The sequence below is a fragment of the Barbus barbus genome (genome assembly GCF_936440315.1).
Source record: "Barbus barbus genome assembly, chromosome: 23".
Lineage (NCBI taxonomy): Eukaryota > Metazoa > Chordata > Actinopteri > Cypriniformes > Cyprinidae > Barbus > Barbus barbus.
This window is the reverse complement of record NC_136751.1, coordinates 19,256,701-19,282,740: the sequence shown is the minus strand read 5'-3', so window position 1 is coordinate 19,282,740 and position 26,040 is coordinate 19,256,701. Positions and strand designations below refer to the sequence as shown.

The 26,040-nt window shown below is 36.5% G+C and overlaps 2 protein-coding genes across 3 annotated transcripts; both read left to right on the top strand.

The window, feature by feature from the left end:
- The first annotated feature begins 1,298 nt into the window (after positions 1 to 1,298).
- Positions 1,299 to 9,616, top strand: LOC306843306 (histone-lysine N-methyltransferase KMT5B). 2 transcript variants are annotated; one of them, XM_079374699.1, is made up of 10 exons: positions 1,299 to 1,684; positions 2,562 to 2,896; positions 3,011 to 3,158; positions 3,247 to 3,412; positions 5,166 to 5,275; positions 5,362 to 5,528; positions 5,634 to 5,653; positions 5,754 to 5,890; positions 6,487 to 6,686; positions 6,780 to 9,616. In XM_079374699.1, the coding sequence occupies exons 2-10, from the start codon at positions 2,743 to 2,745 to the stop codon at positions 8,108 to 8,110; spliced, it is 2,433 nt and encodes an 810-aa protein (XP_079230825.1). In that variant the 5' UTR covers positions 1,299 to 1,684; positions 2,562 to 2,742; the 3' UTR covers positions 8,111 to 9,616. The 2 variants fall into 2 exon arrangements, with proteins under 2 accessions (XP_079230825.1, XP_079230824.1); XM_079374698.1 differs by having other exon boundaries at positions 5,362 to 5,653; positions 6,780 to 9,245.
- A 1,734-nt stretch (positions 9,617 to 11,350) lies between these two features.
- LOC306843305 (choline kinase alpha-like) lies at positions 11,351 to 25,340 on the top strand. Its single transcript, XM_079374697.1, has 12 exons — positions 11,351 to 11,784; positions 12,375 to 12,483; positions 14,722 to 14,775; positions 18,914 to 19,027; positions 19,305 to 19,438; positions 20,224 to 20,328; positions 20,580 to 20,638; positions 20,749 to 20,836; positions 22,370 to 22,478; positions 22,570 to 22,676; positions 22,929 to 23,010; positions 23,503 to 25,340. Exons 1-12 carry the CDS (start codon positions 11,549 to 11,551, stop codon positions 23,560 to 23,562), a joined length of 1,257 nt encoding a protein of 418 aa, XP_079230823.1. The 5' UTR covers positions 11,351 to 11,548; the 3' UTR covers positions 23,563 to 25,340.
- Positions 25,341 to 26,040: the final 700 nt, after the last annotated feature.

Below are 26,040 nucleotides of genomic sequence, written 5' to 3'. Positions count from 1 at the left end.
ACAAAATTAAGACCGCCTTTTTCATAAGAGTTCATGACTACAGATTAATGTAATATTTTGTATTTTTTATGCCATTAAAAATTAAATAAAGATTGGTCAATTGTTTTAGAAGTCTGAGCATCAACATGTGACGTAGCAGAATAAGCTACGAAGAATAAGCTTAGAAAGTTCTGCCCTTGAGAGACAAATCTCTGTGTAACCAGAGATTGTTTCTTTTTGTTTTTTTCCATAATTGGGGAAAAATTATCTACACATCTATTCTTTGATATGGCTATACCCAGATAAGTGACTTTAATTTCACTAGGATACCATCTATGCTTGTCAAAAGACATTTAATTGAAAATAACTCACATTTATTAATATTTAAGTGTAAACCTGAAGCCTGAGAAAATAATGATATTAACAGCTAAGGAACCTGAGCAAAGTTACGTAGTCTCATCCGCAAGTTGATTCAGTATGACCTGCCTGTCAGCAATTTCAGTGAACTGGTTTAAAATGATGTTTTTACATCATCTCGTTTTTCCCAGCGTGCTATGAACATGCCAGTAAAGCCACATGTAGGTACAATCCTGTTTAATACGTGTATAATTTCATTTGATTCACTTTTCATTTGTGTTTACGAATCAAAACAAATTGCAACAAGACTTAACATCTCATATCAAATGCATATAACAAATGCAGTATTAAAATATAGCTATATCTTTTTAAATACATTTAAATACAATAGCCTACTTTTCTTCTTTTTAAACAAATAGGCACTGACATATCTGGCACTGCCCAACGTTTTTTTTATTAAAAGATCATACTTTTGAATATTCAATATTTTACCTGTAACTTCAAAATGTTCTGTTTATTACAAGCAAACTTTGCCGGGAAAAACAGAAAACTTTCATTTTAAACAGGAGTTGTCTAATAAACCCCTTTATAGGATTTTTTTTACTGAACCTGATCCAAATATTCTATTTTCTGTGTAACCTTAACACCTTTCACAAATTTTGATATTAAATCTACCAAATCTGTCTATATGTTTTTCGTTATTGTTCTTTAATACTTCTTAATATTCTTTAATATTGTTGTCAATACCAAACAAATAATGAGAGACATTTTTCAGCACATTTATTTTAGCTAATGATTAGGATACAATTTCTCTACATGAGCACACGACTTCCAAAAAGAATTTGTTTTTCACTGTGCCATATACCTGCTCACGTTACCTGTTTTAGAAGTTGCTAGAGGAAAAGTTAAAGCAGAAAAATGTGAATTTGTGCTAGGCGCCGGTGCGGTGGGATGCTGTGGCTGCTCCACGGAAACACAAGCACACTGAGCCGCAAGTGCACATTTAAAGGGGTACAACAACAACGCTGTCTTTGTATACATCTGAGTTTGTCGAGGCGTTTATAGTGCTTGATCAACACCCAGCCACCTTTTCTTTGTGCGACGGTATTATATGGACAGTTTGGGGGGTAGAAAGAAGGAGCGAGCGTCAAATTAGCGCCGATAATTCAAACATTTTGGGTCTGTTTCTTTCTGAGGCGGCTCGGTTGTCCTGTCGTCTCTGTTGATCTGGAAACGGCCGCCATCTTGAATTTTAATGCAATATTTTCGGACAATTTTTGACAATATGACATTTTTGGATTGCATTGGACATTGGTGATGGACAAACCTCAACGCAGAAGACAATAAAGTGAGTATTTCGAGTACTGCCCGAATATGCTAACCGTGATCCCTCCTGCTCAGGGCTTTTCCGGGTGTCGCCTAGCAATCTCGCAGTTAGCTGCAAGTTAGGCCCAGTGTGATACTCATTTTATTATCGGTTAATGTCAATATTTTTTTAAATATTCCCAGAAATAAAATTCACGGAATGTAATCATGCTCTCATATGTATTATTACAGTGCTAGAATATCCGTCAGGAGCTCAGTTTTAGATCTCTTTGCTCTGCCGGTTCGGCAAGTCCCATTGTTTAGTTAGCTCGATGCTAAGCTAGTTAGCGTTCATTGAATGTTTACTTTAACTGCTCATTTAGGCTGATCTCCTGACGTTAAGCGACCTAACTCGTTGCATTAACACTTAAGAGTAATTATATTACCTCGACATTGCGTTTAGGTTTAGTAAAGCAGTAATCTGGGGCATAGACTAAAATCGGCGTGTTAATGTGGTTTGTGTTGGGATTTAAATACACCATCGCTTACATGGGAGCGTTTTAGCCCGCAATGGAGAAGTATGCTAATGTAAGTTATCAAACACATTTTATAAGTTAATTTTATGAAATATTGGTCGATGTGGCATCATTTGCACGATTGTGAATTCAAGGTTTGTAGTTTAATTGAAGGCAGCTTTTGTTACTTCCAATTGCATCCAGGGAGTGGCGCTCTATACTCAATATTTGAAAAGTAATCATCTCACATTTTTTTTTCATTTTTTTTTTTTCAATTTACTGCATGCTGATCATGAATTCAGCCACTACTATGGATGTTGATATTCGCTTCAAATTACGAATATTGATAAAATACATCTATATGTTGATAAGCAGAATATAATATTGATTCACTATTTTATATAGGTGAAGTAACATCTGAAGAAACAAGTGACAAGAAGCAAGTTTGATTCGGAGTTTCCTGGCATATAAGGCGACAGATCAGGCTTCAACCCAGTGGTTTCTGCTGTCTCCTTGTTGAATGGTTTCTCAGAAGCACACAGAAGCTCAATGCGCCTTCTCCAGACCGCCAGCTGGTATGAAGTAGATGGGAGAATCCAAGAACATGGTGCTGAATGGCAGGAGACATGGCAGCAAGTTCTCCAGTAATCAGCCCGTAAGCAAGTCCAGGCTGCAAAACACACACAGAGCCCATCTTCGTCAAAGCAAGGGCTCCCCGAGTGCTAGAAGATGCAGTCGACGTAAGTTCCTTGCAAAGCCATCACAGAGTGTATTTGATTTTTCTAACTCCTTTAACTAGAAAAGCAGAATCTTAGTTCTATTCTCAATGGTGTTCATGCTGAATCCTCTAACAGGTTGTGGTGGGGTGCCCCCGGAGGCAGAAAGGCGCCATGTCCCCTCATCGGGAATGACTGCCAAGGAGCTGTGTGAATATGATGATCTGAGCACCAGTTTGATCCTGGATCCTTACCTTGGTTTCCAGACCCACAAGATGAACACCAGGTTTGTGTTTCTAGATTGGTGAATTAAAATTCTCAGTGTCTGCAGTCAGAAAGCTTGTTATTCATGTTAACGCTATGCTCCTTTTTAGGTTTCGACCAATTAAAGGTCGGCAAGGCGAGCTGAGGGAAGTGATCGAGCTTTTTAAGAAGCATGACAACCTGGAAAAAGCTTTTCAGGCTTTGACTTCTGGCGACTGGACAAGACATCACTTTCTCAACAAGACCAAGTCCCAAGAAAAGCTCTTCAAAGCGCATGTAAATTTTACACTTTGAAAGATCTAAATTTATGATGACCCATATTATTTTTCTCTAATGTCCTGGCAGGTCTATGTTAATGTGTAAACAATTTTAATTGTGAAATATTAAATGTTTAGTATTAAATATGATAAAATATTAAATGTATAAAAATTAAGAGCTTGTTTAATATTTATTTATAAAATGAATATTAACATTTAGTAATATTTGTTTGTTTGCTTTAAATATTAATATTACAAATTAATATTACTCAATTACAAGTTCACTCTATTTAGGTCATGACTACCTAGAAGTAACAATTTTTGATGCCATTGGTATAACACAATCAATAATGACAGCATACAGACAAGGTGTCCGCTGGGCCTATGGTGCATGTGTTGTGTCAGCCATTAGAAGATAGTTTACAGAGAAAGGAGGACTTTATAAAGGTTTTGAATGGCCCCATTTTGTTGACAATCAATAAAAAATAAATCACAATCAAGCAGATCTGCATTTATGATTAATTCAATTCAGTTTTATTAATACAGCATAAATATTATTTCATAGCACTGTTAATACCCAACTCAAAACACAACATTTCAACTGTATATATATATATATATATATATATATATATATATATATATATATATATATATGTGTGTGTGTAGATGTACCAAACATATACTACCAAAAGAAGTACCATCTGACCCATTTAAAAACATTTAACAATCTTTCAGTCTGGGTATCACACTAATGTGTTGTTAAAGTGTGTTAAATTGTGAAGGCTGTGCTAGATATACACCAACAGCCTCATCATGATGATCCTCTGGAGGGATCTGGAAAGAGGAGCAGGTGTAGTGGACATGACAGTGCTGTGTTCTCCTGGAGCCTGTGGTGACCTGCAGTATTCCTCTCTCAGACGGCATATGCTGGGAGAAGCAAACACAAGTTTAGATCACATTCACAGCTGACCATGCTTTTCCACTTGGCCTCCATCACATCTGTTAAGTTACACACCACCGTGGTGTTTGAAGCAGATGCATTAGTGAAGTCCCGTCTCTTCAGCTGCACAAACGCACCGAGGCCCGGAAGATACCGTCCTATTTCTTGTTAGGAAACCTGTGGACTCGATGTCCTGACAGGCTGGAGTTTGTGCAATCTCCACAAACACAATAATTTACCATGACAATGATAAATTGAAATAAAAATAACTACCGAAAACACACTGACTCGCGTGCGCTCAAAGCAGAGTGCGGCACACGACTCCCTTTTGTGACGTAATATGACGCGATGTTGAAAAAAAAGCGTTTTTTGAGAACTGTCAAGGAAAGCCTCACTTTTTTTAATCTAAATTTGTGCCCTTGCGTCTTGTAAAACATTTTAAAATCCTGCATTAACGGTTCATGTGGTAATTTTCATACAAGGTTATATATTCATTTGAAAAAAAAATTTAACCTGCAATATGCACTTTAAATATTATTTGTATTTACATATTTGCTCCAAATACATAAACATCAATATTATTTTATTATATTTAAATGTTAATTTTATTGAATTTTACAAAATCAGTTTAAACGGTTATACATGCTAATACTGAAATGCAGTATTTAAACATTGAATGCTTGTTTATTTAATTATACATTTAATATTAATGTTTAGTTTCTATAATATTAATATTAAATGTAGTATTTAATGTTTTTGTAAACATATTTGCTTACTTATGCATTGTAATATTTACATTTGATATTTTTTCCCTCTCGTGTCCTGGTAGGTGTTTGTTTACCTACGCATGTTTGCTTCAGACAGCGGCTTTGAGATCCTTCCTTGCAATCGCTACTCCTCTGAACAAAACGGAGCCAAAATTGTAGCAACAAAAGATTGGTGAGTTAACGTTTTTATGTAATCGAATCATCAACTTAATTTACTTCTAGTTTTCATCATATATTTGTTTACCGTGCACATTACAGGAAGAGGAATGATAAAATTGAACATCTTGTGGGCTGCATTGCTGAGCTGTCTCCCAGTGAAGAGAGGATGTTGCTTCGACATGGAGAGAATGATTTCAGTGTCATGTACTCTACTCGCAAAAACTGCGCGCAACTCTGGCTCGGACCTGCGGCTTTTATTAACCATGGTATTTCTCTTTTAGATTTTAAACAGTCACACCTGATCAATAAATTGTGTAATTATAATGCGGTGTGTTTTTGTAGTAAATTTAAGGTGTTCATTGTTTTTACAGATTGCCGGCCAAATTGCAAGGTAAATGCATATGAGGCTGGACTATAAATTGAAGACTAACTTGAAGATTAACCGAGAAACAGGAAATGTATTTTTTGCTGATGTGTGGTGTTTGTTGTAGTTTGTGTCAACAGGCCGTGACACCGCCTGTGTGAAGGTTTTGCGGGACATTGAACCGGGGGAAGAGATCTCCTGTTACTATGGAGATGGATTCTTTGGAGAAAACAATGAATTCTGTGAATGCTATACTTGTGAAAGGTATCTTGTGCTGCATGCCTGTAGTTTCTCATGCTTCCTTCAATTCAGCAGTTAGGAATGAATGAATATAATAAAATTTTGTATTGGATGGACGTTTTATAAACTGTTGCAACATGTGTAGTTCTATTTAAAGAATGCTCAAGTAGTAGTTTAAACTTGTTTCAATAATTTCAATATTGTATTTAAATGTTTATTTAATTGAATAAAAATGTATATCATTTTAAATGTATAAATATTAAATGCAAGTATTGCGTAATATTTAAGTATAAAACTAATATGAAATATTTCACTTTGTTTATGTATATTCTCTACTAATATTTAGATATTATTAAGCATTACCTTTTTTGGAATTGTTTACTAAAATTAAATGTAATATTTAAATAAAATATTGTTTACTTAATATTAAATGATAAATTATTACAAACATGTAGTATTCATATTTATTTGCTTTAAATATTCATTTTAAATGTAATATTTAATAATTTAATTTTAATGCTAAAAATAAACTTAAGATTTTATTTTTTTATTTGTTTATACAAATTTGTTCCAAATATGTTTATTAAATGTAATGTTTAATTTGTGTGTGTGTGTGTCAGACGCGGAACTGGAGCTTTCAAGTCGAAAGCAGGGTTGCCTGTGGAGACTCCAGTGATCAATAGCAAGTATGGCCTTCGAGAGACAGACAAGCGTCTGAACAGACTGAAGAAGCTGGGGGAAAGTTGCAGGAACTCTGACAGCCAGTCTGTCAGCTCCAATGCAGAGGCAGACTCTCAGGAACCAACCACTGTACAAACATGTAAGAGACCTATAATACTAGTCATTTGATACTAATAATGCTGTTACAGCTCAAGCTCATAATTTCTCTTCTCTTCCTTTCCTTTTTTTCCAGCATTACGTAAGAGGACTTCACAGTCCTGTGTCAAAAGGCACGGAGAAGCTAAAACTATAACAAGGCAAACTCTGTCAAGCACTCCTCCTTCTACCTCATCCTCTAAACGAAGTCAAACTAATATTTCAAATTTACCAAAGAGACTTAAGTCAAAATCCACACAGCCTTTACCTAAAGGAAGACGACGGTGTCGAGGCGTATGGACAAAATCATCTAGCCGAGTGAGTGCTAGTGGGAATCTCAAGGAGCCCTCCAGACGAGAGTCAGACAGACGCAGCTCCGGAGGCAAAGGCAGTGTAGCGCGCCCATCAGAAAACAATCAGAGCTCTTCGAAGGGTGCTTCCCTGTGCAAGGACAGCATACTTTGCCCTTACAGAACTCGTAGGTCCACGAGGACCTCTCTCGATGCTCAGGGGGCTGACGGCACGCAGACATCAAGTCAGCCGTTTAGCCCGGGTGTAGTCCTCAAGTCGGAGCCTGGAGAGCTCATCCCTGTGACACCAGGGCACCAGATGAACACCCCTAGTTTGGAGACCAGCTGTCCAAAGAAAGGGATGTGTCCCAAACGCAGGAGGACAATAAAACAGGAAGAGTCCGGCTCCTACGGCGAGTCCTTCCTCCAAGAGGGTGTGCCCGACCTGCGGCATGCGGTTCGGGCTGCAGATGTAGCAGACTGTGGGAAGGTGATACTCGGCCTGCCGGACCGCCACCAGCACTACAATGGCTCAACTAAAAGCAGCAAGGCCTTGCGCCGAGGCAAGGGCAAGAAGAAGCGGCAGATCACGCGCTACGATGCTCAGCTGATTCTGCAGAACAACTCGGGCATCCCCAAGATAACACTACGCCGGCGTCGAGACAGCAGCAGCAGTAAGAACGAGGCCAGAGAGGCCAACTCCTCCAGTTCCTCCAAAATCAGCATCAAGTTCAGCAAAGAGCACGAGAAGGACCGGAGCAACTCGTACGTGGCCAAACTGAACAACGGGTTCAACCACGGCCCCCACAGTAGCTCCACCAAGCTCAAGATCCAGCTGAAGCGGGAGGAAGATGGCGCGGGGTTGCATTGTACTTACCCGGAGGACGTCACCTTAGGCATCGTGAAGCGAGAAGCGGGGGATGTTCTGGATCACAATGGGGGTGCTCAGGTAGGTCAGAGCATGGAAGTGGAATCGCTGTCCTCTGAGGACGAAGAGGAGGACTACTTTGATAATGAGGATGATTTCATCCCGCTCCCACCAGCAAAACGCCTGCGTCTCATCGTGGGCAAAGATTCCATAGACATTGACATTTCCTCCAGACGACGAGAAGATCAGTCCCTCAGACTCAATGCATAAGCTGTGTAAATATCATTGTTTCAATCATGTTCATTTTGAACATATGTAATTTAAATAGAAAATGCAAATGTACAATTAAATCATGGGAAAATATCTTTCTTTACCTTTTAGTGATGGCACTTCTTTGTTGTTTCCTCACTATGACTATAAATATTGTAGAAAGTGTACAGGTTATGTATGAATCCTATCCAAGTCTGATAATGTGCAGATGTTTGTTAGCATTCTGTCCAGCTTAGCTGTTTTATTCCATAAACCTCTCGGCTTTGTTTGCAAGACGTTAATCCACTTGGGAAACACGTGCATGGTTTCAACTCAAAAAGTTGACACTTCATATTTCGACAATAGTGTCCCCATGCACAAGAATCACATGTCTCTCTCCTCAGCTTGATCTGGCTAAAGGGAATCGTTGAGCAAACAATGTGCAGAGGAGCTCAAATTTATACAGATCTCTCCACATCTTTTGTATCAAAATACTTTTTATCATGTGTCAGATTTTTTGGCCATGGAAGGCCGTGGTGCTCCTTGTGGTGGCCTGGTGCTGGTCCATTAAGATATTGGACGATTGAATAATTATTCTGTGAACGTCAGACCCTTATTGTGTGACCTGGGAAGTCCATCGAGAAGCGTGCCTACGGATAAAAGTCCTCAAGAGATAAGTTCTACCGAATTGTACTCGTCAATCAAGAATCTGTTTTCCTGAATCATGGTCATTGTGGTATTCATCTAATTGACTTTGTGGCTTTGTGTGCATTTTGTGCTCTGCCTAAAAATTATAAAAATGAAAAAAAAAATGCTAAGGTATTCAAAGCTGTTGTTTGTGTTTCCATTGTTGATCCTATAAGTAGGCAGCTGCCATATTAGGCTATTTTCATTTGTACCTTTTTCTATCTTTTCTTTCATTATATACTTTACATTCTGTAGTGTCAAAGGTCTGCCATCTGTGCGTCTTATCCTAATGATCACAAAACTCCTATGGTCTCAAGCTTACAAACTGACTCTTAAGAGCATTATGACAGTAACAATGTAGGATGTATACATAATCTGGGGGCATACTGTTCACTCTGTATATTCTGGGACTTGTTTTTATTTAACTGTTTTAAGTACTTGAAAACTATAAAACTAATTTTCAAGATACTTGCTTGTCTGATGTCATTATTAGATATATTTGTAGTTTATCTGCAGTTGTTATTTTCTAGGTTTTCTACAGAATGGATTTAAATATGGTGAAATTGTTTGGGAGCCAAGAGGACCACAAAATTATATTGTTATCTTTTTCATATTTTAGGGTCAGTTCTAACTTTTGAACATTTATTATGAACTCTTTCAAATTATAATAGAGAGACAAACATGCAAAGGGTAGGGAATGTTTAGAACTTTAGGCTTGTTCTCACAAAAAGTCACTTGTAAATCTGGGCAGTTGTATATTCTGGTCTTATTTTCAGCAGTTTTTCGGGTTTGTTTGTGCTTGGCCCCCATAGTGCAATAAAGTGTGACCAACCACTGATCATATTAAATCTCTGCATCTTCTGTTTGAGCATTATTTAGGTCATCGCCTAATTCTTGTAGCCTGGAACTAATTTTTAATTGGTGGATCCTCTCTCCCTCAGGCCCAGTTGAGTAGGTTATTCCAGTGGTTTTCATTCCATGTCCTGGAGAGACCCTCATCTCTATACATTGGATTCACCATCTACCTTATCGAACACCTCTTTCAGGCTCCAGGAACAGTTTGAAAAGCCTTACAGAGAAATAGGGGCCCTCATCACAGGGCTGAGAGAAACACCACCATCTTCTTTACTAGGTGTGTATTTTTTCTTTGTATTAGATGGTATTAATTACTTAAAATAACTTGTTTAAAAGTTTTTTATGCTGATTAATTAAGCAATGCTATGTCTTCTTTCTCATAAAATGCTTCTTCAGTTATTTTGGTGAGGTATCGATTATATTTGAAATCTGTTTGGTCATATTTACTTTTCATTTTCCTCTCACTGATTCACGGAGGTTCTGGGGTCTTGCATAATAAAATCACACTCTCTCCTTCAATCCACCACAAAACACCAACCTAAACAAGCTAATTTGCTAATTTAAAACTCATTTATGCACTACACGAATCATGTGAACATTTAACCACAATTAAGTCGGTTTACCATAATTAAGTGAACAAGATTGATTAAAGTCAAGGTTTTAGCTTCTGTTTTAATTTACTAGCAAATGGCGGTGGGACAGTGTAGTTCACACGTGGTATATGACGTTCTCGTCAGGGTCATGTGACTACAGAGGACCACTGTTAGCCCCAGAGGATCGCACATGGTTTACAATTAGACCTGAAACGTGTGGAACGACACGTCTAAACAGCAACCGTGCAAAGCCCCCTTGGTCCTAAACCTAACAAAGAAAAAAGATGAAGCAACAAACTAGACATTAAACACTTTGAGTAAACTTTTATTACGTTGCAATAAAAAATGCAAGCAGCCTAGATAGATAGATAGATAGATAGATAGATAGATAGTAATATGAGTCGAAGCGTTTAAGAAGATTCTGTAATGTACATGGTTTATCACACTAAACAGGTGCAATTTGTGTCCCTGATGTGTAAAAATGACTGAATTGAGGAATAATCAGCTGATGCAAAACCCCAGACTTATTTTGTTTGTCATTTTCCATCATCCCTTGCAGTATTACGGAATATACATATTTAGATTAAAGCAAAATAAAGGCATATAGAAATTGGCATATTGTGTAGCCTACTAAATATATAGCTTTTTTTTAGCTGCCAGAAGCTGAAGGTCATGAGGTTATGCTTAGGCTCTGTTACCAACTCTAATGATCATTTTAAGCGAATGCTCCAAAGACCTATTATGATTATCACCATTGCATTTTGTAAGAAGCCTGTAATGTGAGTTTAATCTATTAAACTGACCACCTTGTTACCTTCTGAAGCTATTTATATTCCAATCTGTTTTAAAATGTATGTAGGCCTAATGGCCTATTTTGTTTTATATCGCACAGTGTATTTCAGTAAAAATTAAACATTGTTTTTCGGATTTTTTTTTTTTATATTCCAAAAATATTTTAAAAACCACATTATTAAATGACCCACATGAAAGCTGTGATAGTAATCTATTTTCTAAAACATTGTTTACTGATGTCGTAGCTCGAGTTTGGAAAGAAGGGGACGTGACTCTGTTGTCCAATCAGAGAACAGAATGGGTGTGGTCGGGTGACGTGAGGTCAAACCCACCCGACTTCAACATACTGAGCACGAATAAACGCGTCTGAAGCAGTGTGTTCTTCATTACAGTAGTGCGTACAGTTATACGGTGTCAGTACATCTGCGTTTAAAATATCTGATAGTTATAAAGCTGCATAGAGAGTCTGTGACTTAATTCATTGCCTGCAAATTTTAATTATTTACGTTTATACCAGTAACCAACAGCAAATATGAAGACCAAATTCATCAATGGCGTGTCTTCCTCGCCTTCATTGTCTCTGGGTTTATTGGTAAATGAGAATGTCCTCGAAGTCCAGCCAGACAGTGGAAACGACTGCAAAGACATTGTTAGACCGGATGAGCCCGACCACCAGACGAAGCATAAGGCGTATCTCTGGTGTAAAGAATTCCTTCACGGAGCATGGAAGTCCATAGATGAGGATGATTTCCAAATCTCTATTATCAGGTATTTGCTACGTGACTAAGAATAAATAACTGAGACAGAGCTGTTTTTATTTGTGTCAGAGATGCCACCTTAAACGTTATTCGGAAGTAGGCGGCACGATCAATGGAAACCCGTAATGGTGTTTCCTTTCTTAAGATGATTTAGTACTGTAAGTTTGCTTTCATTGGTCATGAGATGATAAAGGATTGCTCAATATTACTGTTTTTTGTTTTGTATAACCATGGCTGTGTCTCAAAACCGAGTGAGCTGCCTTCATAGAACGCATTTTCAGGCATTACATGAGTAATATAAATCAAGCATAAATGAAAATGCTAGATACTGTGTCTCAAAGCCTCGTTATCTTCCTAACACAGCATTTTTGAAAATAGTATGCAAAAATGGTGTCTCAAAATGTAGTGAGCTGCCTAATTAAACAGCATTTGGTGTGTCATGGACGTGTGCAGCATTTTTAGGCTTCAAGAATGATGCTGTTAGCAGCATTTTTCTTAGTGGTGTTCTCCGGATGTCAATAATTATGTATCCTGATTCATTGTAAGAATGCAGTTATTTATCTTTTCTAACATATATATATATATATATTTTGCTTCTAGGGGAGGTCTCAGCAACAAACTGTTCCTCTGCGCTTTGCCAGAGAAGCAACAAAGCATTGGAGATGAACCACGAAATGTGCTCCTTCGTCTGTATGGGCAAATTCTGCAGGTGTTTTGCTAGTTTTTTGTTTTTTTACTTTGTGAAATGTATGAATTAAGTGCCATATTGCATAGTAGGGTCTAATAAGATGCAAAGCAATAGGCCTATGTATTAGCATTCTTGATTTATGTGCCTTAAACATTATATGTTATATTACAGTATATGTTAACGTTTAAGATGTATTGGTTTTTGCGTAATTTTCCTGTAGTAAGCTGGGAAGGATACCTACATGCCTACATATGCATACATACAGTACAAGATTGCCAAATGTTAAACCTTGCCATTTAGTCTGAAACTAGGTATTGTATATCTGGGATAGCTTAGATGGCAGTAATTTCAGTTTAAGCAGTTAATTAGTTAATTAGTTTATGCATTAAACTAACCAAAAATAACTTGTAATTATTATTTTACAGAAGTAGTGATTGTTGTGAGATATTCGTACCTAATTTCATTCAGCAGATGGCACCTCTGGATCAGAAATCTCAGTTAAGAAAGGGCATTAAATCGCTCCCCAAACAGAGATTTTGTATTTGTGTGTGTACCCTCTAAATTTAAAGAGGCAGTTTTTATTGGTTGATGTACCTCCATGGCTGTACTTGCGTGTCTTCTTTGCCGTAGGCTTGCCAAAGGAGCGTGCCTTGAGCACTCTTGTTTCCAGGTGATCCCAACATACCACTCACGGTACAGTATGCGATCCCTGAAGCAACAGCATTGCCTTCAAGTGTATGCGCATCTCAGTCTTTAAAATCTTTGAGAACTACGCACATGATGTGCCCTGTCTAAAGTATTTTCTGCCTCTGTCTGCTTTTTTTCAACTCTTTATTACTCCGTTGGAAAATATGTTGGTGCTGGTTACATTGTTAGATTAACAAAGAAGTTATGGCAGTGAATTATAAAGGATTTTGGTGGCATTCCACTTTTTTAATAGAATAACACTTATTCAACACATATTCACTATTACGTAAGAGTGTTCCCTCAATAAACTCCTAATTTGCTACTTATTGATAAGTAAGGTAGCTGTTGTAGTAGTTATGTTTAGGTGTTGGGTAGGGTTAAGGGATCTAGATTATGGTCATGCATTAATATGTGCTTTATAAGTACTAATAAACAGCAAATACGATATTAATCTAAAGTGCTACCTTTGATAGTTCTTTGTTATTGCACTAGCATTATGATAAAAGCAATATTACTTGCAAAGGGTGTGCCTTATAATTATTGTTCATGTAGTGACGTCATTTTTGGCAAATTCAAATTTTTCATTATTTTTTATCTTTAAAATACTTTAATATATTTCAAGTAATATTTAATATATACAAAATGTATTGATTATATTATATGACAGATAGATTGATATTTTCCTAATTATAAGTTAGATATAAACACATGTGAATTAACCCATTATTAAGAAGTGACTAAATGTTCCCTTTAGACTTTGGCTTTTGAATTTTGTAATAAGTTGCTTTTAGTCTCTGGATGTTTTTCAATAAATTATGTAGAGATACAGCAGTCATGAAGCTCATGATGTCATACCTGATGAGGTGTAAGTAGGTCCACAGTCCAATCCTCTGAAGTCAAGTGTTTAAACGTGGAAAAGCCTTAGTTGAAGCCATATTACAAATTCCAGAGTGTGTGGACTTTGTTACACAGTGATTCACAAATAAATCTTAAGAGTTCATTAAGGCATTTTATATGAGTTCATTTTAAAGCTGTGCACCAATAGTAACCTGTGTTGACCGTTATTTAACTAGACACACTTTATTGCTGTCACTAGCATTCACAAGGCTCATGAGAGATTTACATAGTGTTTAATTACCATGGACACCAAACCCTTTAGATCTTTTCATTTTAATGGAGAATAGCATTGTGTACTAAATATTTGTGCTAGGTCTCAGTGGAACATGGTTTTGATAATTGCTGTTATAAAAGATTTGATTGTTTGATCCCCACCCACCTGTGGTCATGAAACAAGATTTTGGGTTAGCATCAAGCCTTTTGTTCAACAGGCCATACATTTCTAGCTCTCAACCCTCTTTAACACTCTGTTCTTTTTTTTTTTATCACAAAGTTAATGCATTTGTTTAATGCACTTTCTTATTGTGCCAAAGACATGGTGTCAATAATTTATAGTGGGTTCTGGAAAATAGCTCTGTCATGTAATGTTGCTACTTTATGGGGATGGTCAAACTGATCTGTCACATAAACACTTTGTTCTTATGGACAGTATTTTGCTTTTTCTCTTATTGCTAGATGTCCTGTAATAAAGGGGATTCCAGACAATCAAACACAGAAAATCACTTTCAAGTAAGTAACATTAGCAAAGGTCAGTTTTTCTATTGTTTTTATGTGATCAGAATGTGACTTTATAGGCTTGTCTATAAAAGGTTTTTGCCTTTATTCCAACTCATCTGATGTTTTATAGCAAATATAAGGCCAACAAGAGGACAAATTTCTAAAAGCATTATAGCTAGTTAAACTGCTGTTATTGTATTTTTTACCTCCAATCCCATCATCCTTCAAGGCCAAGGGACATGCTATTTGGGTCATCGGATATGTTTTGTTTGGACTCGTCTGAGTTGTGATTTCAAACTTTTAGGTCAAATTTTTCCATGAGCTCTCGGGTTTGTTATTGTTACAGTCTCGTATTTTAGTAGTGTTTTGGGGAAATTTGTTTCAATTGGGACCCCTCTTAGTAATGCATCATGAAATAATTTTGTTCTGTATTTTTGTCTTGTTTTTAGTAAATATATAAAATAATTCTTAAAACTGCATGTTTACATGCATAATGGTGTAAGATAATAAGACTTGCATTCAGTAAATGCATCTTCAACAGAGTTTATTTTTCTTACCTCAACTTCACCATTTTTTTTAGATTAATGCTTAAACCTTAAAAAAAATCCCAATGGGGTAAGAAAAATAAACCAAATATAAATATTGTATATAGATTTTTTTTTAAAGAAATGCAAATTAAAATGTAACATTTAAATGTTATAAAGTATATAATTTTTTTTTTTTTATTAATATTCTCTGAAACCAATTCTTTTGAAACCTATATTATACAATTTGGCTTATCCAGTAATATTGTCTTGGTTTAACAATATTTAACTATTTTTACTCAAAATGAGACAAAAATAATAATTATATAGTTAATGACTAATTATGACAATTGTGTAAAAGGTTCATATTCATAGCTACAAAGAGAGATCACCCAGAACTGATAAGACACATCCCCTGACACACTTTAAAGTTTTCAGAGTAGCATTATTTCCCTGAGAGTCACATAGCAGAAGCTTATCCCAGCATTAACCTCACTGTCTCGGTTCAGCATCAGCTGTCTGGCCTCAGCAAACTTTGCTTCTATCTGTTTTGCAGGTGTAGTTTTGTGTGCATTTATCTAGGTATATTCCACAGACTAACACACAGGGCTGTCAGTGGTGGTACTGTTGAGATGGACTTCCCCTCCTCACTGGACACTGATAACACCTGCATGTAGATACTGCCCTTGTGCTGCTGTGAACTGATCTGCTTCAGTAATCCTGTGATTATGCCTTGTGTATTAACTGGCACTGGAAAAACCCAAGCAGCTGCTGCTCATCGGTCACATGGCCATTGCTTAGTCAGATAACAGGGGGGGGGGACTGTGTTTGAAAGCTGAAAAATGCTGGCTTTGCAGGCAGTATATGGAGGTAGGAAGTCATTAATTTTTTTTTAAGGCAGCAGCACTGATGGATCCTACGCACACTGTTTAGGTGTGTGGTGAAAAGAATAAAACATTTCATTAATTCAAATAAATACATTTTCTCATATTTCCAAGAAATAAGCCTTGTAGTTATTTAAATATTTGGTTTTGTATGAAGCTCTTTTTAATTTGTTCTAGGACAAAGGTGCCCATACCTGTTCCTGCAGATCTACATTCCAGCAGAGCTCAGTGCCAACCCTGATCAAACACACCTTTCTGTAATTATCAAGTGTTCCTGAAGATCTTAACTATTGTTGGTTCAGGACAGGTGCATGTGACTAGGAGTTTAACTTTGCAGGAAGGAAGATCTCCAGGAACAGGAATGGGCACCCCTATTTATAACTCATTAGACACTACCACAGGTGTAATCAGACACACCTGCTTGTAATTGTCATGTAATCCTAAAGACCTACATTAATCAGGTGTGTTTGATTAGGGTTGGAACTGTGTTCTGTAGAACAGTGGCTCTAAGGGCCAAAGTTGAATGTTTTAAGTCACATTAAATTTTAGTTTCTAGGAAACCTGTCTGAAACCAGTTTTTGTATGCGTAGATAGTGCTGTCTGTTAAATCATTTGACTCACTGGGCAGCAGACCAAACCTAAAATACCAGACATTTCGGAAGAAATTTAAATGAAGAGCATGAGTTGTTATCGTATAGTATGTGAGAAATATTTTGAACAAAGAATTGGAAAACTTGCTGGTTCCCCAATACATCCAAGGCAAGCCAGTGATGATGTTTCCGAAGTATCCTTTGAGGAAGTTTAATTTCCTTCCAGGTTTTTCCGTCAGAATTATCCTCCATTGGGAAGGCCATGGTGTCCTGTTGAATTTCTGAGAGAACCGGATGTTTTTTTTACACTGCAGGTCAGCTGATATTCCCTCAGCAGTTTTATTTTGCAATTACGTAATATCAAACACTGAGATTAAATGAGCTCAGTGCTTTTACCTGACCTTATTAAATTGAACTGTAGTGAGATAAAAGACTCAAAGCCAACGCATTATTTGACTTAGATGGTAGGTTAAAGTGAGTTTCAATGTGTGCTGTCTTGATTGGGATGAGTATTTGAAGAGATTTTCCTTTGGGTTATCTTTTAAGCAGTAGCCTGTGGTGATTTAATATCTTTATTATTCACTTCACTTATTGAAGTGTTTGGTCATCTTGATTATTAGTACTTAGCAAAAAATGTTCTGTTGTTTTATTGGACACTAAATACAGGAACTACTCGTGCAATGTTGCCAATAACTGCACCTGGGAAACTTGTTCCTCTGAGTCAGACATTTGTTATTAGGACGTCACGCATTCATGTTGGAAATGGAACATTGAAGTAGTCTGAAAAAAAAATAATATATATAGACCAAATAATAACTAATTATTATAATTAAACAACTACGTCTGAATTCAAAATGAAAAGTATTAATTGATGTCTTATTTATACATGGCATCACACCTAAATGTGAAGAAAACTGTGAAAAGCTGAGTGTTACAACATTCGCTACAGACTTGCTGTCCACTCACTGGTCGCTATATATAGGTTATACAAACATTATCTGTATAACAGGTGAGTGTTTCCACCATGTTTCAAATAACTTCTAGAGTTTCCCACTTGTAAATAGGACATTGATTGGACATTCCTGAGCTCGCAACTCGTAATTACAATATTTACTGTGATCTTAAAGGGAAAGTTGACACACAATTAAAAAAATTCAAACCATAATGTGTTTACCCTCATTCTAAACCTGACTTAATTTTTACATGGAACAAAAATAAAAAAAATTGATTAATGCAATTAATGTATTGCAAAGATCTAGGGCAAGAAATTGAAACTTTGAGTCTGATCTATTCAATGAATCGACTGATCGAGACTTCACTTTCATTATATTGAAAAGAGTTGCCAGGATATTCACCAGGGAATAAATAAATTTATCATTTGTTTTTGGCATTTTTTGTTTGCCTTTGCTGTTACCATAATGGCGTGCCAGTTTGTGGTCAAAACGTTTGCGTAACATTGTCATGAGACATAAGTGGTTCAAGTTGATGTTAAAGGAATTCTGTGACATTTGAATCGTTGATGTTTGCAATTTCAAACATTTGCCCTACCAGGTTTGGATTCCTAAAGCATTAGCTCAAAGTATAGCACTCAGTGACTGATAACTGGTAAATATGTAATCTCTTGGCCATTTATTTTTAGATGATCTCCAATTGGAGGGAACGAGTAAAAGCAGAACTGTAGAATGTTTTGAAAAATTGAGATACCTTACACAAGTACTTCCCCCACATAGGAAGGGAGCTCTTTCAGTTCTGTTAACAATTGGCACAGCCTTGTCCAAAAACAGGCTTAATGTCATTGCTAGTTAAGCAGCCACAATTAATGACTGGGATGTTTGGCAAGTTCTGCCTCGCTCAGCACAATTGCCACTCTTGTTTTTTCTCATTTAACTCACTTTGCTCCAGCACTGCCATTAATTTTGCTTCTGCCCAACTCCACGGTTACAAAATGACTGGCTCTCAGATAGAATTGGTTTCAGTGCAGAATTCATTGTCCTTTATAGCATCACAGTTTTGAAGTGAATTATCCTCTTTAAGGGATTGAAGGTCCAATCAGGCTAAGCAGGTTTTCATGGCAGTCTGTGTGGTTTGATGATAGATCTTGGCGATTTAACTTGAGTGTCCAAACTGTATCCGTATGTTTTTGTCTTTGCAGGGAGCTGATGCCATGGTACTGGAGAGTGTGATGTTTGCTATCCTGGCCGAGAGGGAGCTTGGGCCCAAACTCTATGGCATTTTTCCACAGGGGAGACTGGAACAGTTTGTCCCTGTGAGTCTTAAAGTTTTCTGCTATGATGATTGAGAGGACAGTCTGGATGTGAAACACAGTTTTATTATGCATCCCTTTCTTGCAAATTGCAAGAAAAACCAAATGACATTTTAGGCAAATTTTCCTTTGTCACTTTTCCCATTGCTCTGAATGATGTTCCATGATTTTAAATATACATAAACTTAAAACTGAAGTGCAACTTTTTGTATTTTATTTACATAAATGTTTCTGTTTTAGTTATAAAAAAACTAACTGAAAGCTCAATGTTTGCCTGCAGAGTCGAAAATTGTCCACAGATGAGCTGAGTGTCCCTGGTATATTTGCTGAGATTGCTGAAAAGATCGCCAGATTTCATGGAATGAGAATGCCCTTCAACAAGGAGCCAAAGTGGCTGTTTGGCACCATGGAAAAGTGCGTGGTCATAAAATATGTAAATTTAACACTTGTCCTGTGCTGAAAATCCTTTACCTAATTTGGCAGTTCCAGCCTTTTAAAAATTGCTTGCATACAATGTTATATAATCACCAATTTATGAATAATTTTTTCTTTCAATTAGCACAGGTTTGTATTTCTTCTTGGAGCTTACTGAATGTAGGACTCGTTGATCTGAGCTTAAGCACCTCAATTTCTGAGTTAATTTTTTATAGACTGGTGATTTTCGACCACCACAAGTGTAACAAGATGGGGGAAAAAACAAAAATGATCCTTTTTTTTGGGAAGTCAATAGATTTTAGTCCAATGTGATGATATTAACTACCATTTTCAGGAAAAAGAAAACCCTCTCTTGGTCAAAATGGCTAGAACACAATGTGAGGGTTAAAAAAGGCTGTCCAGTTTAAATTCTCAGAAATATTCATAGTGGGTGGGCAACTGCATCCTTACTGCCAGGATGTTGACATGATTGAGCTTTATTTGGTAAAAGTCCGTCTACATGTCAATATTATAAAAACAGAAATAGAAAAAGCTGTACTACTGCTTTCTGATTCATGCTTTCTGGAAAACCCCATAGCCTTTAGTATCTCCAATGGGACCTAAATATATATTACCAGTATTTATCATCTCATATGAATTTTCACTCTAGCTAACTGTATTGCTAAAAATAGAAGAGTTACTGTCTGTATTTGCCTGCAAATATATTGAGTATTTTTGTTGATGGCCAACACTGCAATCTTTTTGTACTCTCATCTACTGCGCAGGTACATGGATCAAGTGCTTCAGCTCACCTTCACCAGGGAGCACCATCTACGAAACTTCTCCCGCCTTTTGAGCTTCAGTTTGCCTCAAGAGATGGACAGTCTCAAGTAAGATCTTTATTATCTTGATTATTCAGCTGTGATTTCACTTCTGTTTTAGGGGAATGATCTTCTCGTCATACATTTCCAGCATGGTTTCATTGACATGCTTTATCAGAACCCCTGGAAACCGTTCACACTAAGAGATTCGAGAGTGACTGATAGGAAGATAATGTATTGATAAATACAAAATGTGTTTGCCGTCTGCTCATAATTGACATCTGTTGTATGCTTACTTAAATGGCTGTTTGTGTACACAGGTGTCTTCTTGAATCTACTCCCTCTCCTGTTGTTTTCTGCCACAATGACTTGCAAGAAGGTTAGACATGGGTTTAGTACTGTGATTGTCTGTATTTTATTATTGTTTCTAACAAAGGTCCACTCGATGTTTAATCAAATGTTTTAAAAGTGCTGCCATGTTTTAAACAGGAAACATCTTGCTCCTGAGTGGCCGTGAGAACACAGACAGACAGAGGCTCATGTTAATCGACTTTGAGTACAGCAGCTACAACTACAGGTCTGTAATATTCATAGTCACATTCATTCCTTACATGCTCTATCAGAAGAAGCACATGCAGCTAAATTCTAAGAAAACAGCCTGGTTTTGTAACAGCCAGATGTTTGATGGGAATTAAGTTTTGATCTTTTTCTTCTGACATCTTTGAAGCTGCATTAAAGAACTGTCTGATTCTCTTATTCAATACAACTCTGTTGTTTCTGATCAGTTTGGAATGCCCCATTTCTAAGAAGGGACCTCTAGATGTTGAAAGCTCTGGCAAAGATCCCACACTGTTGCTAGGGTACTCGCATTCTTGCACATGCTCAAACACAGGTCTCAAAGAGGATCCTTGGGCAAATAAGCTCAAAACTGTAACAGCAAGATCACTGTATCGGCAAGATCACTGTTCCAGTAGTGGACGACAAGGGTCAAGACATTCTTTGTTTGTTTTCCCTTCCTGCCATCCAGTGTATAGGGCATAAGTGAGCCATGTTTAGGTCCATTGACAGTGCTTGTGCAGCAAAGCAGTAGGAAATGAAGCCAGGCTTCCTAGCCACAGAGATGTGTGCTTTGTTCAGTTTCCACAGCAGCTGCGAGGCTCTTCACAAAGAGTCTTTTTTTTACAAATGGATCTCTTTAAGTTTGCGCAAAGAGTCATGTTTTCTCTTTTTTTTGTGGCTTGGCTCCAAATATATTTTCAATCATGGTAACTCATTTGAATGAATATGACAATGTTAATGTATTTTAGTCTGGGCAGACGCATACTGCTGCTGCAGAGCGAGTATGGGTTTGTTACTGCCAATAGATATACAGACATGCTGTTGTGTTGCTTCTGTATGATTAGGCATACATAAATCCTGCAGCAGATTTAGACAGGTGGAGCTGGGGGAGATCGAAGGTATTAGAGGAACTCTGATTGCACACTGCAGGAAAAACTTAGAGCAAACACTGAACTAGACTATTTTAATGTTGAGTAAGCACTCTGATTGGCTGCCATGTAATTCAAGACTGCATTGCTATCTTGAGTTTCATGACTGAACTGGATAGAAATTTATTATCCTCTCAAACAGCAATAATACAATACCTGTTAATGCTGCACTTCAGCTGCACAATATTTTAGACCAGGAATTTAAAAAATGGGATCTGGGCAACTGTGTTAGGGGTCTGTGGAAAACTGGAGAGATTTTACAAATTTTATTTCTAGAGCTGTCAATTTTAAAGCGCTAACTTAACAATTTAATATATTTAACACTATTTTTTGGCAAATTGGTTGGATCAGTATAATAATGTTTGGCATTTGTAGTCAGTAATAAATGTATTAGCGCTGATCAGCACTACACGTCATTCTTAACTGATTTATTCATTATTTATTGAAACCAATCAGAACAGTTTCCAAATGTCATGATATTCTCATGAATGTGGGAGGCAACCAAACAAAACCTCCTCCAGTTACCAATGATTTCTGAACGACCAAGACTCATGCATTATGCTTTATTATTGAACTAACAAATGCTGTTGATAGGGTGCTGATCTCCTGTCTTTCTCCCACAGAGGATTTGACATTGGAAATTTCTTCTGTGAATGGACTTATGACTACACCTATGACAAGTTTCCATTTTTCATCACCAACACCAAACATTACCCCACCAAAGCACAGCAGGTTTGTACAATGACTTTTTGAGGTACTTTTATTTTTTCTCTTAAATCTATGAACCATAAAAATGACATTACATTTCATTTTGTTTCCTCAGATGCATTTCTTTCAGAGTTATCTGTTGGAAACTCATGCTGGATTTGAAAACTTGAGTGAGGAGGACCAGCTGAAACTCAAAGAGGATATGCTAGTGGAGGTTAACAGGTGATTTGTAGTTTTATAGATGATTAAGTAACATTTTCTTGAGCTTGTTGATTTTGAAATGAGGCCCATATAATAAAAAATAAAAAAAGAATAAAAAAAAATGAGGCTATCCCTCTTGGGTCTCGTACTGTACTACAATAATGGATGTTGTAAAAAGGCATTTGGACCAAGTCCAGCAGTGATTCACATTTCCAGAGACTTCCCAAACGTTCTTCCATCTGTACTTTGTGAACTCAATGCTCTCTCATTTAGGTTTGCACTGGCCTCCCATTTCTTTTGGGGATTGTGGTCCATGATCCAGGCCAAAATATCAACTATTGAGTTTGGGTACATGGTGAGTTATTGCAAGAAAGCCATCAAGTCTTTGTGTGTGCAGTTGAGTTATAGCTCATGTTGAGTTATTCTTTTGTACACAGTGCAGCTCTTAGGTAAGACAAGAATTTTATCAACGGAGATCAGATATATGTAAAGATACAGCCTTTACAATATTTGCGCTGCTTGACAACCCTTTGGACATTACACAAATACTTATGGGTCAGGGTAACATGACTGTAAACCTGCTGAGTGTGTGGCACAGTAATGTTTTTGACCTAAAATGTTGTTTAATTTGTGTATTAAAAATAAAAAATAATTATTGAAGTTTGACCATTTTTAAAACAATGAATAATCTACAATGAATGGCTTAAAAATATTAGAAAAATAAGAAATAAAATAAAATGGACAGAAAAATGTTCCTTTATCTTGTAGAACTGATCTATTATAAATATATATCATTTTATAGATGCTAATCGTTTATTCTCTAATAATTTTTTCTTATTCTTTACAGGAATACGCCATGTCCAGATTTGACGCGTACTTTGAGCTGAAAAAGAAGCTCAGGGTTTAAAGGAAACATGCATAAATTCCCAACGGACAGAAGGTGGTGTCATAGAAATATGGTATCATAGAAATATGGTGTCATTGAAATATGATGTCAAGAAAAGAGCAGAGCAAATTTTGAATGTGCTTAAAAGAGGATGCTCTGCGTCTGTAGTGCTGCATGGACCAAAATCAATGCAACATTTGTATTTAAAAAAAAAAAAACCCTGTGCATTGAGTGTCCCCAAATGCTGCTTCTCAGTGTTTGCAAGTTTAAGCTTCTCACATTTAACACACCAGCCTGAGCTTCTGGACAGTTAGAGAATAATAGAGGAGAATAACGAGGTCACGTGGCAAAAAAAAAAGAAAGACTGTAGGTCAGAGCTTAGGTGGAGGGGAAAATATTTTATGCAGCTGCAGTTTGATTCATAAGTCAAAGAATGCTGCGGTGGAAAGTTCTTCGTACTAACTCAAGCCTTGTGGTGTTTCTTATCACCTAGTCATCTGCTGTAGTGTTATCTATACAACTGGTGATAGAAGATGTGCTGTGAAAGAGTAAGGTTCAAAAACGGGACCTGTTACCAGAAGATGGTACAACAGGCCAAACAATGTTGACACTGTGCTTCTGATGATTCAGTATTGTTTCCAAGTTCTGTTTCCATTTCATGTCACCATTTTTACTGGATGATTTACCTCTTTTCTACTTCTATTAGATCATATCTTGTTTGATTTCTATGTCTAGTAGATCTGCATGATGTGAAGTGAAATACCTGCATGCTCCTTAGGAGAGAGATGGTTTGAAATATCTGTCTTAACGGTGGAAAGTTTTATGGTTTTGACCATAGTGATGTCATTCACCTCTTGTTAGAGGTGCTTGTTTATTTTATAAGAATTTGATAAGTTTGAGATTACCCGCCTGTATCTGATTTGATACTGAACTGATAACCGCTACATATTAATATAAGACTTTATAAGAGTCTGTTCCTAAAATTACAGCCTTTTGTTTTGTATAACGGTTGGTCACATTACAGTTTCACAGTGAACGTTTATGAATGTTTATTCTCTTTTTTTAAATGCTATAAAATTGTTTTACAACTGAACAATATAGTTTTGCATTTTACTTTGTATAACCTTAAATTGCGGTAAAATTGCGGTAAAAGTATTGTTTGATTTTTCATGTTTGAAATAGAGGTATAGTAATACAATATTAAGGCGGTCTTGTTTTTTTGCTAATGTAATGTCGAAGGCACTTTCTAAAGCAGTTCTGTGAAAGTTTTATTACTTGCAAATGTAACATTTCTATTATTTTTCTGCAACGGAAGATGTATTTTTCTTAATAAGAAAGTGTTCTGTGTCCTTACTGAAATAACATAAGTGGATCTCTTTTTTTAACTAGTATACTGGTGATCAATTGATTTCTGTTTTCACATATCACACACACATCTTAAATCATATAAAATAAAAATATATTTATTTACATGTTCCTATATAACTGGTCTCTATGAATCTCAATTTTTGGAACAGCAGTAAACAGAAAGGAAAAGTGAAAGTATAGTGTTGATGTTAAAAAAATAATAATTGAATAAGATTCCTTTTTTAAAATCAGTTGTTTATCTAGACCAGCTTTACTAACTTGTCCATCTGTTAATATCAAGATGTTCTCTTTAAATATCCATTAAATGTACAAATAGAAAAAAAATGTGATTTACATTTCTGCTCACAAAAGACTTAAGTGAAACAATTCAACAGGCTGTAATGTACTAATTCATGCTTTGCATATGACTGTGAATAAAGGTTGTAAAATTATTGTGTCTATCCTTTACTTTTTTCAGTCCTTAATGTCACAAAATATTGTTTAAACTAGAATAAAAAAAAAAACGTTTATGATCATGTTCCAAATATGATAATTATAAATGTGAAAATTAGTTTAATAATGGATAACAAAAATCCAGATACATAAATTTACACTGGCATGTAATTCAGTTTTTGATCATAAAGCGGATTCGGCTAACCTGACAAGTGTTTTCAGAGGTTTGCTAAAAAATAATGTCATAAAATGATCTACAACAGACGTAATGGCAGCGCTTTCGAGAAGATTCTTTGCAGAGGTTGAGATTGCCAGTCCTTCATACTCTTGCACTTCTACGGTACGTGTTGCTTTATAGAGAAACACACACACAAGATGAAACCACAGGAACAGGGTTCAGTTAGAATTTAGAAGAGTGACTGTAAACCTCCAAACCCATAAATCACGTAATAATGAGTAATGCAGTTACGTGTTTTGTCCTGTGATGACGACTCTTTACTTGTCAAAGTTCATTGTAATATTCCAAGTATCAAAGTTCTGAATAAATACTAGGACAGGAATTTAAAGCATGACTTTCAACCCTTTTTGACTGGTATGCATGCCAACGCTGAAGAAATGGTGACACAAAACAAAGGGCTGGAAATGTTTTGTTTTCAAAGCTGCGCTGTAGGGTAGAGCATGTACATTTGGAACAAAGGG